This window comes from Ranitomeya imitator, chromosome 5 (genome assembly GCF_032444005.1).
Source record: "Ranitomeya imitator isolate aRanImi1 chromosome 5, aRanImi1.pri, whole genome shotgun sequence".
NCBI classification, from domain to species: Eukaryota; Metazoa; Chordata; class Amphibia; order Anura; family Dendrobatidae; genus Ranitomeya; species Ranitomeya imitator.
Window position 1 is genome coordinate 379589143 of NC_091286.1, and position 16845 is coordinate 379605987.

The 16845-nt window shown below is 48.2% G+C and overlaps 2 protein-coding genes across 6 annotated transcripts in view; both read right to left on the reverse strand.

Annotated features, from left to right (window-relative positions):
• The window catches only part of ZNF451 (zinc finger protein 451), a 120549-nt gene extending 107366 nt beyond the window's left edge, over positions 1-13183 (reverse strand). For 2 of the 5 annotated variants that reach the window (XM_069726735.1, XM_069726731.1), the window contains exons 1-5: positions 13049-13179; positions 10399-10499; positions 9155-9223; positions 8706-8825; positions 8343-8454 (exon numbers count right to left, since the gene is read on the reverse strand). In XM_069726735.1, the coding sequence (XP_069582836.1) occupies positions 8343-8454; positions 8706-8825; positions 9155-9223; positions 10399-10476 (379 nt within the window). In that variant the 5' untranslated portion in view covers positions 10477-10499; positions 13049-13179. Of the gene's footprint in view, positions 1-8342; positions 8455-8705; positions 8826-9154; positions 9224-10398; positions 10500-12935 lie in introns of all 5 variants that reach the window. The other 3 variants (XM_069726734.1, XM_069726736.1, XM_069726733.1) reach the window with 3 other exon arrangements.
• Positions 4679-7363, reverse strand: LOC138637810 (uncharacterized). The gene is made up of 2 exons (XM_069726739.1): positions 7111-7363; positions 4679-6319 (listed from the first exon to the last, which is right to left on the reverse strand). Exons 1-2 carry the CDS (start codon positions 7346-7348, stop codon positions 4818-4820), a joined length of 1740 nt encoding a protein of 579 aa, XP_069582840.1. The 5' UTR covers positions 7349-7363; the 3' UTR covers positions 4679-4817.
• Positions 13184-16845: the final 3662 nt, after the last annotated feature.

Consider the following 16845-nt stretch of genomic DNA (forward strand, 5'->3'; position numbering starts at 1 on the left):
GTGAAAATAATGGCCTTTGCCTCTTTCCGAGATGGGTACCGGGATGATTGCCTCTAACTCTAACAACTCCTGGATGTTTGCCCACATAGAGGAGTCTAAGAGCGGACAGGGTCTGGTTACTACAAATCTTTCTTGGGGATGGCTGGAGAATTTTAGTTTGTACCCCTGAGCAATTACCTGCAGAATCCAAGGATTTTGGGAAATTTTCTGCCAACCCCCTAGAAATGTCTGTAACCAACCTCCCACCTTGATGTCATTTATTTGGCTTTCCTGCACCTGTATTTGGAAAAATGGAGTCTCTACCCTTTCCACCCTTGGGATAAGATAAGAGTCTTCCCTTTCCCTTTGTAGTCTGTCTTCTGACTAGGTCGGGATCTACGCAAGGGCTGGAACTTTGTGTTCTCTTCAGGGAACCCTTTCTTTTTATCTGAGGCTTTTTCTAAAAGGTCATCTAGAATAGGCCCAAATACTTTACTCCCTGAGAATGGGATTCCACTCAGTTTTATTTTTGATTGGATATCCCCTGACCAAGTCTTTAGCCAGATAGCTCTTCTGGCAGCGTTGGACAAAGACTCACTTCTGGCAGCGAAGCGTACAGACTCTGCTGAAGCGTCCGCCATAAAGCCTGTTGCGAGTTTTAGCAACGGAAGGGATTTGAGGATAACATCTCTGGAAGTCTTAGCTTTGAGATGTTCCTCCAAATCGTCTATCCACAAATGCATGGACCGGGCTACCGATGTTGCCTCTATATTGGCCCGTATTATTGCCGCCGAGTATTCCCAAGTTCTCTTGAGCAGTCCATCTGCTTTGCAATCCATTGGATCCTTTAAGGCGGAGGAGTCTTCAAATGGAATTGAAGTCTTCTTTGCCACCTTTGCTAGTGGCACATCAATCTTGGGAACTTCAACCCAAACTTTAATATCCTCTGCATTATACGGTAAACGAAGTCTGAAGTCTCTAGGTACTACTAGTCTCTTTTCCACTTCCTGCCACGCCTCCAAAATCATGGAACGAATATGATTGTTAACTGGAAACACTTTTGTGACTTGACTTGAGCATGTAAACCACCAAACATTTCATCTTGAATTGAGGTTTCCTCTGGCGTGTCCTGTAACTGCATGGTGCTACGTACAGCATGTAGGAGTTCATCCGTATCTGCCGCCGAGAAGAGATACCTCTTTCCTCTTCCTAATGGTTTCCCTCTTCCTTCTTTGTCCGATTCCTCCGAATTCTCTTCCTCCGAAGAAGGACTAGAGTCTCTGGGTCTTTTCCGCGATATTTGCGGTTCTGACTGGCTGGCGTGGGGAAGATTCAGGCTCGAGATAGATGCCTGATCTTCCTGACGTATCATTGGTCTCATATTGGTTAACAAAATAGTTTGTTCTTCCCCAATTGTCTTAGATGTGCACGTCTTGCATAGTGGCTTTCGCCAATTCTCCGGGAATCTAGCTGCACAAATAGGGCATTTACTTTTTCCGAATTTCTTCTTTTCAGGCGCAGGGATGGGAGGCTTAGCCTAAAATACATAAGAGATCCTAGTATGTAGGGGAGTAGGGAAATACAGGGTGGAGCGCGGTAATTTGCTGATTTGGGAATGAAATAAAAAAATTATGATCATTAGAAAAATTTATTTTATATTTTAATTATACTGAACAGTAATGGAATTTTTAAATTACATGGTTTTAAATAGTGTATCTGGCAAATGTCGACCTTCGCTATCCACACACTGCTGCATACGTTTTCTGAAGTTTTCATGAACTCTAACAAGCATGTCCACTGGTATTCTGCCAATTTCAGCTTCAATATTGTTCCTTAGGTCTTCCAAGGTGTTGGGATGGTTGATATACACCTTAGACTTCAGGTAACCCCAAAGGAAAAAATCGCATGGGGCTAAATCTGGTGAGCGTGCTGGCCAGTTCACATCTCCCCTCAAAGAGATAAGCCGTCCAGGAAACATTTGCCTCAAACAATTCATGGTAACCCTCGCTGTGTGTGCAGTGACACCATCCTGTTGGAACCATGTATCCTCTAGTTCCATTGCCTCAAGAGCCGGCTGAAAATAATCCTGTATCATAGACAAGTACCGTTCGGAGTTCACAGTTATGGCACGACCATTATCCTGAAAAAAGTAAGGACCAATGATGCCTACTCGTGATATGGCGCACCACACAGTGAAAATGAGGTGAAAATGTGCCTCATCAGAAAAAAACACAATTGCGTCACGGGGTATCGTTGCTAACATGTCTTCACAAGAGGTCCGCCGTGTCAAATAGTCCCATGCTGACAAATGTTGGACCACGCACATTTTATACGGGTGAAAATTCAGTTCATCATGAAGAATCCGGTGGAGAGAACGTCTTGAAATGCCAAGAGCAAATGATTGCTTCCGAGCAGAGCGTTTCGGAGATTGCAGTACTGCTGCTCTAACTCTCTCGATGTTTTGTGGTGTTGTAATCCTTCTCTCAGGTCCCCTTCGTACACATGACACATTCCCTGCTGTTCTGAATGCATTCACCCAATTTACAATTGATTGCCGTCCAGGAACACGTCCGCGTGGAGGAACAGCGAATTGTAAACGAAAAGCACGCTGCACTGCAATGATCGAGTGTGCATTTGAAAAATACGCTTCAACACAAAATGACCTCTCCTCACGTGTCCACTGCATGATGGCAACTGAAAGGCAGAGGAATACAAATCTCCCATCAGCCACTGTAAGCCACACCCACTCTCCCCTCTCTTCGACCGACAGTGCCGCCACAGCATGCAGTGCAAAAAAGCAAATTACCGCGCTCCACCCTGTAGATAAGAAGCATTGTGGTATGGCTTTGATTAGCCCACTCACGTGCCCCTGTGGCTGATCTGGCCCCTCGGGTCTGGTTGCCTCCTCCATTGTGGTACTCCCTATCAGGATGGCTGGCGGCATATAGACCCCCATACATGTTTATATATGTTTTACCTGTTTGATCCTGCCCTCCTTACCGCGTCCACACGGCTGAATGGCATCTCCTGAGGCCGGCACTGCCGCTGGTGTCCCGCTCTCCGGCGCTCGCCGTGGCCAGAAGTGACGCGGCCGCTGTACCTGGAGGCGGCCGCCGCTGATGGTGGTGGCCTCATGCTGGAATCGGCCGCTGCTGGAAGCAGTCGTCGCACTTACCCCCCAGCAGTCATACACCCAGACTGAGAGCCCCCTGCACGGAGGAAGCGGATCCGACCCCAGGAGCAGCGCTACACTTGGGAGGCTGAGGGACCCCTCATGGCAGGTATCGGCCGCAGATAACTTGCAGTGTGGAAGGGAAAGGCTGGGCCCCCCGATCCCCACCATCTGCACAGCACCTTCCGAGGAAAAGCTTGCCGTTCCTATCCACAGTGGGACAGGAAAAACACTAGTGGGTGGAGTGGGGAGGGTCCTTTTAACCGCTTGTTATTCCTGTCCCACCTAGGGTAAGAAGGACGTCCTTTAATGGTGCTGTCAGGTGGTGAACTGGAAAGCAGTTTTATTCGTCGGATTAGTACGATTACAGCGATACCTCATTTACATTTTTTTTTAATGTTTTGGCGCTTTTATACAATAAAAAAATATTTTATATAAAAAAAATAATTATTTTTGCATCGCTTCATTCTGAGGGCTATAACTTTTTTTGCAGGACAAGATGACATTTTCAGCGGTACCATGTTTATTTATATCCGTCTTTTTGATTGCGTGTTATTCAACTTTTTGTTCGGCAGTAAGGTAATAAAGCTTTGTTTTTTGCCTTGTTTTTTATTTTATTTTTACGGTGTTCACCAAATGGGTTAACTAGTGGGACAGTTTTATAGGTCGGGTCGTTACGGACGCAGCGATACTAAATGTGTACTTTTATTTTGGTTTTTTATTTACATAAAGAAATGTATTTCTTGGAACAATATATATTTTTTCTTTATTTAGGAATTTTTTTAAAAATATTTTTACACAGCATATTTTTTTAAACTTTTTTATATTGTCCCAGGGTGGGACATCACTGTTTAAAGTCAGATCGCTGATCTGACACTTTGCGCAGCACTGTGTCAGATCAGCGATCTAACAGGCAGTGAAGGAGGCTTCTCAGGTGCTGGTCTCAGCAGGCACTGACAAGCCAACTCCCTGCAGGACCCGGAAGGACACCGCGGCCATCTTGAATCAGGGGACCTGCAGGGAGGAAACCCTCGGAACAACACTATCACATCTCGTTGTTCTGAGGGTCTCAGGGAAACATGTAGGGAGTCCCCTCCCTGCGCGATGCTTCTCTACGCCACCGGAACACTTAGTCCCAGGTGTCAGCTGTGATAATCAGCTGACACCCGGCCGCGATTGGCCACGCTCCCCCCGTGAGAGCGGCTGATTGCGTATGACGTACTATCCCGTCCATGGGATTTAAGTCCCAGGTCACATGGACGGGATAGTACATCCGATGGCAGAAATGGGTTAAAACCTATGGGTCAGCGTAGCGTTTGTTTTTAAAAACAGAAGCAGGGTGGATAAAAATCTTGATTTTTTAAAAAAAATCAAAAAAAAAAATCAGATTTTTTTATTTAAATCAGATTTTTTTGATTTAAATCATTTGATTTAAATCAGATTTTTTAATCAAGTTGTACACAAGCAAAACTTTGTCTTTTTGCAAATCTAATTGTTTTACACAAATAAAAATATTAAAACAGTTGATTATGAAACCTAATAATTTTTATTTGCACTATTAAACACTCAGAATTGAACTACAGAGAGTAAGTACTTTTTAACAATAGCTTATCTCTAACGTTTGAAGTAAGCAAACATCTTCAGTGAATACATCAGTCCTTTAAGCCTACTGTTTATTTAGGACTTTTAATAGGAAAACCAGTTGTCCTGCTTTAGCAGTTCCTAAGCGGTTTCGGACTGTTGTGTGCACAAAACCAAATGAAGAAAACAATCTCTCTACTCCTGCGGATGAAGCCGATGCAGTCAGTAGCTGAGTAGCTAGATTTATTATCTTTGCTGGAAGAACAAGTGATTGCGACTTCCACCAGTCCAGTGGTTTTAGTTCATTAACGACGTTATCTGCAAACATGTATTTTTGAAATGGTGCAGATTCACACTTCAATTTCAGCACAGTTGCCACAATGTCATGGTTAGTATTGGCGAGCCATTCCATTGCAGAGTTGATTTCCGCCTCAGATAATTTTTTCCCTCTGTAGATGGGATGCAAGATATTGGCTAAATAGTGTTCTTCTTTTAATGCTTGGTCCTTGCGGTGCTGTATTGCAACCTTTACATTGTTTGAGAGGTTCAAGCAATCTAGAGAACCTTCTAAATCTTTCCAAACTTCTGTGGCATCAGCTATGGTTGCAGTATCTTTCTGCATTTTATCCAACGCAATCGATATTGGCTTTAACCTTTCCAAAAGGTCCTCGGCATTTCTCTTCACACCAAGATTTAATACTTTGCTTCGTATATTAGCATCAATTTTATCCCGATGTGTTTCGCAAATGGACAGTAATTTTGACCAGTTGTTAATAAACATTTCCAAGCAGTCAGCCAAGGTATTCCATCTAACATCTTGTGGTAGAACCAACTTCAGTCCTCCCATTTCCTTGTAGGTTGCATGTGCAAAATGATTATTGCGGAAATATTTAACAATTTCTACATGTTCCTTGACACCCGAAATATGCAGGTCTTTTGCCAAAAGATGCAACAAATGGGCAGAACAACCGTATGTAATGACATTTGTGTCATCCTCATGTGCCAGTTCCGCTCGCATTTTTGCCACATTGCTTGCGTTATCAGTAACTAAGCTCCTTACTTTACATCCAAACTGTTCTTGGCATTGGTGAATTGAGTTCTTAGCAATTTCAAGTAAATATTCAGCAGTATGTGAATTTCCAGATGTGTCGATTGTGTCTGTAAGGTAAGTTTCACCATCTTCTGTTGTGACACAAGTGCAAATTATGGGGTCGTTGTGGATGTTGCTCCAACCATCCAAGCTCATGTTAACAACCTTGTCTTTCAAATATTTTGTACAAGCCGCTCTTTCTATGTCGTATACAGCCTGAAGATGTTTTCCTGAGATATCAAATCTACTTGGTGGTTTGTAGCCTGGTCTAATTCCTTCGATCATTTGTACAAACAATGGGTGCTCAACTAGTCGGAAAGAAGAATTGGTTGCAAATATGAATTTAGCAATTAATTCATCAAAATGTTCTTTCTGGCTCGTCGTAGTCTTGAAGATGAATTTTTCTACACTTTGCATGCAAAGTTTTTTTTTGGGCTGCTTTGTTGAAGTTGTACCCAGATATTGATTGTCACGTGCAGCACAAGCCATATTTGACCCTGAAAGCACAGAAATTAAAAATATAAATCGACTGCGTATTTGAAGAAATATAACGAAAATATTTTGAAACAAACTTTTTGAACAATGTAATGGTCCTCGTCCTATAAGGGCTGTCTCAAAAGTTATGCTACTCAAGTTTTCCGGTGACGTTGCTGTAATACTGGTAACTAATATCAGAGCAACTGAAAAAAATTATGTCACAAAAGTTTTAAAAATGTTTTTTTTAAAAAATGGTCAATTTGGCAGACTTCAAAAGTGAATTGCAGCCTACAATAAAAAAAAAAATAAGCGTATACACACTTTATTTTTACTTAAAGGACATGTGCACCTTTATTTTTTAAGGTGCAGTGTGCACATGTCCTCCCCCCGCAGCTCTCTTACCTCCGATGTCAGCGCTGCGGGGATCCGTGGCTTCGTTCTGACCGTCCGCGAGCGCGCCTCCATTCATTTCAATGGAGCGTGCGGCCCGCTGACGTCACGCCGCTGGATCACTGCGAGTAGGCCGCAACCGGAGGACGGGAGGCGGACGGTCAAAACGAAGCCACGGATCTCAGCGCTGCGGGGATCGGAGGTAAGAGCGCTGCGGGGGGGGGGGGGGGGGACATGTGCACCTTAAAAAAAATAAAGGTGCACATGTCCTTTAGCGTTAATTTTCTGTGAAATATTGCCTTAACATAAATTTAAATTCTATACTCCAGAACTACTAGTGCTAGAAATTTCTCTTTTCATAGACTTTAACCATCCCAGTAAAATGTCTGTTAAAAAAATAGGTTGTAATTGCCAGACTTACTAGTACTAGGCTCCTGGTGCATAAGAAGCTGTGGGGGTTCATTGACATTAGTTGTATCACTATCAACATCTTCATTTCCCTTCTGGTTGCAGTTTTCATGTGATTTCAAACGGCAAACAAGTCCTTGGATATCCTGTTGACAGTATTTGCACTTTGCTCTTGCACCTTTCTTTCCAAGATCTGCTGCTGGCATCTCAACAAAATGAACCCAAATAGGGTCTCTCTTACGACCTGCCATGGCTCACACAGATCACTTATGAAGTTTGATTGTTACTACAGCCAAGTACTGCTGACTATCCAACAAGTTTGGGCATGTCAACTGAATGGAAAAAGAAACTAAACCAAAAGTGAAACCAAGCTAGAAGTGTGGAATTAAAGGGGCAGTATGAACAAAATGTGGAGGCTATTAATAGTTTATACAATTAAGACATGCTGCTTTTACACACCTACCTATTGCCATATAGTAAAACAAAAAAGATTTTTACTTACTTTGGGGTCCCCCCCTCACCCTGGCGTTAGATCGTTGCCCCTAGTTTCGTCCGTGTAACTATGGGCGCACATGCGCACTGCTCTCACTTCTCATTTTAATCGTGATTTATATTAAAAAAAAACCTTTTGATTTAAATCAGTGATTTAAATCATGATTAAAATCATGATTTAAATCGATCCGATTTAAATAGAAAAAAATCTTTTGATTTAAATCGTGATTTAAATCGGCGTGATTTAAATCAATCCACCCTGCTTCTCAGGTCCTGGTCTCAGCAGGCACTGACAAGCCAACTCCCTGCAGGACCCGGAAGGACCCCGCGGCCATCTTGAATCAGGGGACCTGCAGGGAGGAAACCCTCGGAACAACACGATCACATCTCGTTGTTCTGAGGGTCTCAGGGAAACATGTAGAGTCCCCTCCCTGCGCGATGCTTCTCTACGCCACTGGAACACTTAGTCCCAGGTGTCAGCTGTGATAATCAGCTGACACCCGGCCGCGATCGGCCACGCTCCCCCCGTGAGAGCGGCTGATTGCGTATGACGTACTATCCCGTCCATGGGATTTAAGTCCCAGGTCACATGGACGGGATAGTACATCCGATGGCAGAAATGGGTTAAAACCTATGGGTCAGCATAGCGTTCGTTTTTAAAAACAGAAGTGCAAATGCAGCCTAAGCCATATCCATCTGCTGTCTTCTGTGCACGGATAACATTTTGTTTATTAGTTTACTTGTTCTGCTTACCTGGCATTTTCAGCCACTCGTGGACACACACTTTTGCAGCATGTTTGCCTGAAAGATCACTGATAAACTCTAACTCCTGTAAACCATGAGCATGATGAAAGTTTAACTTTTCCTGCAAGAAAACAAAAACATACTAAGCAAAGAGGAATTGCAAAAGGAGCAGTCACGTGCAACATCTTCCCGCTTGACAGCATTTCCCGTCTCCTACTAACGCCCAGACTTTAATCACACAACTTCCCCCATTCTCTCGCCTTTATACATTTTACACTTGATAAATAACCATGCAACATTAACCAAAATTAGGCCCATCTACATTACAGAAAGTCACCGTCCAGGCACATCCAAAAACTGATCTTAACTCGCCTGGAACGCCTTGTTTTTTTCAGCCGTTTGCTTTTTTTGTACTTCAACGTGGCGTGAAAGACGATCAAGAGTTGAAGCCACCTGATCCTTCTGACGGTCAACATGGTCCTTTATGGGTCGCTAAGAAGCAGGAGAATTGCAGATTTCAAAATCATGAATAGAAAATATTAATTTATCCTGCAGAACACATGACAACTTCTTTTAGACTACTCAGTTATAGCATGCTGAAGAAACAGTCTACGTCCCCCCCCTGTGGGCCATGTCCACGCCAAGGGTGGCTGTCAGCAATGCAAGGCCTGCCAATGGTCATTAAACAATTCTGGGGTCCAGCAATACTGCAGATACACCGAGTGTTTACCCTGTTCCCCATAATATTAGTCTCCACAGATGAAAAGGATTTGCTCCACACCACTATCATATAAGCCCCCGCATAGTGTCCTTATACTTACATGTCCATATTCCTCATCATCACTACTAAGCAGGTCAACACATTCCAAGACAGGTCTTATGTGGCCTTCCTATACAGGAAAACATGGAAAATCAATTCTGCATGGCACCGACATCAGTACTATTCAATTCAGCCCCAGACTGGCGATATTACCAAATGTAGGGCATCAAGGTGGCTCGGTGGTTAGCACTGTCGCTATGCAGAGCAGGTCTCCAGGGTTTGTATGTTCTCCCTGTCTTTGCAACTGTTTTCTCCCCAGTCCAAAGTCAAACTGATCGGGGATTAGATTGTGAGCCCCAATGGGGACAGTAATGGTAACATATGCAAAGAGCGGTGGAATTAATGGCGCTATGCAACTAAAATAGATAAGTTATCGTCAAATGTGCTCTCAAGTTTTTTTATTGCAAAAGTTGGGCCTTAACTTTCAAATTGCGGGATCCTACATGCAGAGCGGTATCCACAATAGTCAGCGACCACGTGCTGTGACCCAGAGCTGCCACGTGTTTTAGCCACTGGTGATTGAATGGTAACTGCTCTAATGATGTTACTTATCAAATGTTGCGGCAGCGCTTGGTTAGTGAAAAAAAGACAGACCTTGGGAAACCACGCAAAGTTTAGTGAGGCCGTAACAGCGAACCACGCCACTTCATACCGGTGCCCAAGTGGGATCCTACCCCGTAATGTAGTGAGGGTAGCACTTGGCACTGACATGGAAAAGCGCTTTCCACCAGTCTGGAGCAGTGGAGAGCGCCTTCATGCCGCTGCACTGGTCTTCTCTGATACTTTTATATGGGCAATCCGTCTACTGATGGAGGTTAGTGTGTAGACAAACGCCTTCTACATTTTGGATTGCAGTCATTAATAAAGATCCAATCATCTATCTGGGTGCCAAGTTTAGTGGGGCAAACCGCAACAGGTTCCTTTTAAGTGGTCCCTTCTATTTTCGAGCTGGGGGCATCACAAGTGTCCTACTAACAAAACAAGCAGCCACTGACTGCTTCACCTGTGTCAGCCGTGTGGCATAGTAAGAAGGTAATATAGTGCCCTGTGACTCCATATAGCCGGGCAGAATGACAGGAAGGACCCTCTGTGGACTGTGCCCTCCATACATTTCTAGGGGAGCTCAGGGATTTTCTAGAAATAGCCGGTCAGACGTTTTTTTCTGTAACTCCAGTAGAAGTGAATGGAGAGAGCGGCCATAACCACGGACATCGGTCCTGTGTGCCCCTCACTGCCAACACTTACACTGACAAACTCAACGTCCTCTTCACTATTCCGGCTTCCTTCTGCCATTTCTTTGCCAGGCGTCTTCAAAGGATACATGGCTGTGGAGGAGGTTGTTCCTCCTGAATAAGAACAAAAACAGAACCTTTAAGACGTTCAAGGATTGCACGCAGTTTTCCTATTAGAATCAAGACAGGGTCCATGTAAACTAATCACTAGGCTATGGCTGCTCAGCGACCCTGCCATCACAGGACACACTGCAACATTCCTGTGGTGTGGTGACCGGCGATGAAGTCACAAATGTTTACAAATGTGCTGGATTTTATGTCCTCACACAGGACTCACGTGACATTTTACCAACAGCAAAACCTGAGCACTAAAATAGGCAGCAAGTCACAAAACACTTCCAAAAAGGCTCGTGTAACACCAGAGAACTGATGGTGCCTCAGCCTTCATGGTGCCATTCACTGACAGCTGTCAGCAACATGTACGGGACGGAAAACAAGAACATTATATATTTAGAGGTAAAATGACCCTGGGACACGTTTCTCTAGGCTGAAGATGGGACAGGCGGCCACAAGTTACTATGGATATAATACCATCATACGGCACACAAAGCCCTGAGGGGCTGAGGATGGCAGAGCAGGAACAGCGGCATTGTTTAAAGGAGTTTCAAATGCTCCAACACCTGCCCCTACGAGGCCACACCCCGCCCCCAACACCTGCCCCAACGAGGCCACGCCTCACCCCCAACACCTGCCCCTACGAGGCCACACCCTGCCCCCAACACCTGCCCCTACGAGGCCACGCCTCACCCCCAACACCTGCCCCTGCGAGGCCACACCACGCCCCCAACACCTGCCCCTACGAGGCCACACCCCACCCCCAACACCTGCCCCTACGAGGCCACACCCCGCCCCCAACACCTGCCCCTACGAGGCCACGCCTCACCCCCAACACCTGCCCCTACGAGGCCACACCCTGCCCCCAACACCTGCCCCTACGAGGCCACACCCCGCCCCCAACACCTGCCCCTACGAGGCCACGCCCCGCCCCCAACACCTGCCCCTACGAGGCCACGCCCCACCCCCAACACCTGCCCCTACGAGGCCACGCCCCACCCCCAACACCTGCCCCTACGAGGCCACGCCCCACCCCCAACACCTGCCCCTACGAGGCCACACCCCTCCCCCAACACCTGCCCCTACGAGGCCACACCCCACCCCCAACACCTGCCCCTACGAGGCCACACCCCGCCCCCAACACCTGCCCCTACGAGGCCACGCCTCACCCCCAACACCTGCCCCTACGAGGCCACACCACGCCCCCAACACCTGCCCCTACGAGGCCACACCCCACCCCCAACACCTGCCCCTACGAGGCCACACCCCTCCCCCAACACCTGCCCCTACGAGGCCACGCCTCACCCCCAACACCTGCCCCTACGAGGCCACACCCTGCCCCCAACACCTGCCCCTACGAGGCCACACCCCGCCCCCAACACCTGCCCCAACGAGGCCACGCCTCACCCCCAACACCTGCCCCTACGAGGCCACACCCTGCCCCCAACACCTGCCCCTACGAGGCCACACCCCACCCCCAACACCTGCCCCTACGAGGCCACGCCCCACCCCCAACACCTGCCCCTACGAGGCCACACCCCTCCCCCAACACCTGCCCCTACGAGGCCACACCCCGCCCCCAACACCTGCCCCTACGAGGCCACACCCCACCCCCAACACCTGCCCCTACGAGGCCACACCCCACCCCCAACACCTGCCCCTACTAGGCCACACCCCGCCCCCAACACCTGCCCCTACGAGGCCACACCCCTCCCCCAACACCTGCCCCTACGAGGCCACGCCCCACTCCCAACACCTGCCCCTACGAGGCCACACCTCACCCCAATACATGTCCTTACAAGGCCATTCATTGCGCCCAATATCTGTCCGCTTACAAGGTCATGATACAAGGGGGCTACCCTGACCACACTGTAGGGGACAGACAACGATATCTATGACACATGGGGGCTACCTTGGCCACGCCATGGGAGACATACACTGATAGCTGACACATGGGGGCTATCCTGACCACACCGTGGGGTGCAGACACATGAAGGCTACCCTGACCACATCATGGGGGACAGACACTGACATATGGGTGCTACCCTGACCACACAGTGGGGGGACAGACACTGACATATGGGTGCTACCCTGACCACACAGTAGGGGGACAGACACTGACATATGGGTGCTACCCTGACCACACAGTGGGGGACAGACACCGGCATCTGGGGGCTACCCTGACCACACCGTGGGGGACAGACACTGATATCTGATATGTGGGGCTACCCTGACCACACCGTGGGGGACAGACACTGATATCTGACATGTGGGGCTACCCTGACCACACCGTGGGGGACAGACACTGCTATCTGACATATGGGGGCTACCCTGACCACACCGTGGGGGACAGACACTGCTATCTGACATATGGGGGCTACCCTGACCACACCGTGGGGGACAGACACTGATATCTGATATGTGGGGGCTACCCACCAGGTGTCGGAGTAATGTGGGGCCACAAACATCATTCAGTACATTGTCTCTGACAATCCGGCACCTTTGGGCAGTGATTATCCCGGATCACAGGGAATAACTCCACATCTCACCAGTATGTGCATGGGGTGCAGAAATCACAGCACTGCGAACATGGGATATGGCCTCGCCCGGGGACTTTCTCACCCGTTACCGGGAACCGCTTCTTCCCGCGTTACCCGCACGCACGATGACAACACGAGCGCGACAAGCAGGGGATGTCGGGAAATGTAGTCCCGTGACAGTGTCAACGCCACGTGACGGCAAGGGGGGCGGGGACTCCGGGGCCGGCTGGTCAGTAGCGACTAGCTGGTTGGGCTCAGGACACCGCAGAGCAGTGATCTGCGGCTGTTACACGCGGGGGCAGAATGGAGACTGGGGGGAGACACGGGGGCAGGGTGGGAGAAACGGGCAGAATGGGAGATATGGGGGCAGGATGGAGACGGGGGCAGGGTGGGGGAGACAGCAGGATGGACACGATGGAGCCATATGTGGCAGGATGGGACATCACATGGAGGCAGGATGGGAGAACATATGGCTGGAGCCAGGAATGAGACACACGGGGGCCAGGATGGGGGATATTATTAATGCAGTGGACAGTAGTGTAGCTACCAGGGGGGCAGAGGGTGCGGGCACCCGGTGCTCTGAAGGTGCCCACCCGGAGCTACGCTACTGTAACTGTATCGACACGCGCATCACATTCTGCGGCAGAGCAGGGAGAATCGATCTCCCTGCTCTGCCGCTATGGGGCCCCTGAGCAGGCGGGGGGCCTGGTGCCAGCAGTGGGCCCCCCGCCGTCATCGGAAGATCAGCTGGACCGGCATTTAGCCGATACAGCTGATCACATTGATGGGAGAAGGAGCGCTACGCTCCTCCCATCATCCCCCTGTCAGTGTCGGCGTCTGACATCGCCAACACTGACAGCAGGCGCGATGACGTCACTGCTCGGCATCCGCTGTCAGGGGGGCAGCGCAGAAAGAAGAGAGGCGAGTTGTTTTTTTTTAAGGGAGCTGCTGTCTTATTACAGGGTCTGCCTATGGGGATCTGCCGCCTTATTACAGGGGCTTCCTGTGGGGGGCTGCCTTATTACAGGGTCTGCTTATGGGGGCTGCCTTATTACAGGGTCTTACTATGGGAGCTGCCTTATTAAAGGGTCTGACTATAGGGGCTGCCTCATTACAGGGTCTGCCTATAGGGGTGTTGCCTTATTGCAGGGTCTGACTCTGGGGGTGCTGCCTTATTACAGGGTCTTACTATGGAGGCTGCCATATGCTATAGAGTCTGCCTATGGGGAGTGGATTATACTATATTGTGGACTATTTGGTGCATTATACTATATGGAGGCTATCTAGGGGGCCATCATACAGTATGGAGCTTACAGTGTGGGGGGTTGTTATACAGTGTTGGAGCCATCAGTTTGGGGGCTACTAAAGAGTCAGTATACTGTGTGGGTGGTACTATACAGTGAGGAGGCATTATACTGTGTATAGGGGAGCTGTACATGGGGCAGACTCGGGACATTATTAAATGTAAAGTGGGCACTTATTGTTATAGGGGAACTCATGTTACTCTGGTTATCGAAGGGGCACGGAAATATTACTTTCTAGGGGGCAAAATATGGGCACTGTTTTCTAGGGCACTTGCACCTGGCATTACTATATTGTAGAGAGTTGCTTTAGAATCTAGAGGGCACAGAGAAACACACAGCAGGTGCAGTAATAGAGTCACGTACGGCAGCAGCGGCTCAGTATTGGGATATCAGGTGCAGTAATAGGGTCACATATGGCAGCAGCGGCTCAGTATTGCGGTATCAGGTGCAGTAATAGGGTCACATACGGCAGCAGCGGGTCAGTATTGGGGTATCAGGGGCAGTAATAGGGACACATACGGCAGCAGCGGCTCAGTATTGGGGTATCAGGGGCAGTAATAGGTTCACATACGGCAGCAGTGGTTTAGTATTGGGGTATCAGGTGCAGTAATAGGGACACATACGGCAGCAGCGGCTCAGTATTGGGGTATCAGGGGCAGTAATAGGGATGGACACATACGGCAGCAGCGGCTCAGTATTGCGGTATCAGGTGCATTAATAGGGTCACATACGGCAGCAGCGGGTCAGTATTGGGGTATCAGGGGCAGTAATAGGGACACATACGGCAGCAGCGGCTCAGTATTGGGGTATCAGGGGCAGTAATAGGTTCACATACGGCAGCAGTGGTTTAGTATTGGGGTATCAGGTGCAGTAATAAGAACACATACGGCAGCAGCAGCTCAGTATTGGGGTATCGGGCAGTAATAGGGACACAGCAGCAGCTGCTCAGTATCGGGGTATCAGGTGCAGTAATAGGGACACATACGGCAGATGCGGCTTAGTATTGGGGTATCAGGTGCAGCAATGGGGACACATGGCAGCAACGGCTCATTATTGGGGTATCAGGTGCAGTAATAGGGTCACATACAGCAGCAGCGGCTTAGTATTGGGGTATCAGGTGCAGTAATAGGGACACATACGGCAGCAGCAGCTCAGTATTGGGGTATCGGGCAGTAATAGGAACACATACGGCAGCAGCGGCTCAGTATTGGGGTATCAGGTGCAGTAATAGGGACACATGGCAGCAACGGCTCAGTATTGGGGTATCAGGTGTAGTAATAGGGACACATTGCAACAGCGGCTCAGTATTGGGGTATCAGGGGCAGTAATAGGGACACATACGGCAGAAGCGGCTCAGTATTGGGGTATCAGGTGCAGTAATAGGGACAGATACGGCAGCAGTGGCTCAGTATTTTGGTATCAGGGGTAGTAATACGGACACATACGGCAGCAGCGGCTCAGTATTGGGGTATCAGGGGCAGTAATAGGGACACATACGGCAGCAGCGGCTCAGTATTGGGGTATCGGGGCAGTAATAGGGACACATACAGCAGCAGCGGTTCAGTATTGAGGTATCAGGGGCAGTAATAGGGACAGATACGGCAGCAGCGGCTCAGTATTTTAGTATCAGGGGCAGGAATAGGGACACATACGGCAGCAGCGGCTCAGTATTGGGGTATCAGGGGCAGTAATTGGGACACATACGGCAGCAGCGGCTCAGTATTGGGGTATCAGTAGGATGAGGAGTTTGTGCAGGTTGGGGTTAGATGGTGATGGGGCTGGAATATGAGAAGAGAAATATGTCTTTGTGGTATTCTCTGCAGACGAGTCCTGGGTGAAAGAAGTTGTCATGTCGGTCTGGGCAAGATGGGAAAAATTAACAATTTCATCAGAAAGAATGTCAGCTGTTAGCCATTATCTGTAACTCTGCTGTGATCTCTTATATGTTCTGTAGTACCCACGAGTACTAAGAGAACTAAGTAATGTAATAGATAAACCATTATTTCTTATTTTTAGGGACTCTATAGCGACAGGGTCTGTTCCGCAGGACTGGCGCATAGCAAATGTGGTGCCAATATTCAAAAAGGGCTCTAAAAGTGAACCTGGAAATTATAGGCCAGTAAGTCTAACCTCTATTGTTGGTAAAATATTTGAAGGGTTTCTGAGGGATGTTATTCTGGATTATCTCAATGAGAATAACTGTTTAACTCCATATCAGCATGGGTTTATGAGAAATCGCTCCTGTCAAACCAATCTAATCAGTTTTTATGAAGAGGTAAGCTATAGGCTGGACCACGGTGAGTCATTGGACGTGGTATATCTCGATTTTTCCAAAGCGTTTGATAAGGTGCCGCACAAGAGGTTGGTACACAAAATGAGAATGCTTGGTCTGGGGGAAAATGTGTGTAAATGGGTTAGTAACTGGCTTAGTGATAGAAAGCAGAGGGTGGTTATAAATGGTATAGTCTCTAACTGGGTCGCTGTGACCAGTGGGGTACCGCA

Bases quoted from the DNA above. Each gene is read 5' to 3' on its own strand.
- LOC138637810 (XM_069726739.1), bottom strand. From the start codon at position 7,348: ATGGCAGGTCGTAAGAGAGACCCTATTTGGGTTCATTTTGTTGAGATG. The intron at 6,320-7,110 runs GTAAGTCTGGCA...CTGTGCTTTCAG, and splicing joins GCACCAGGAGCCTAGTACTA to GGTCAAATATGGCTTGTGCT.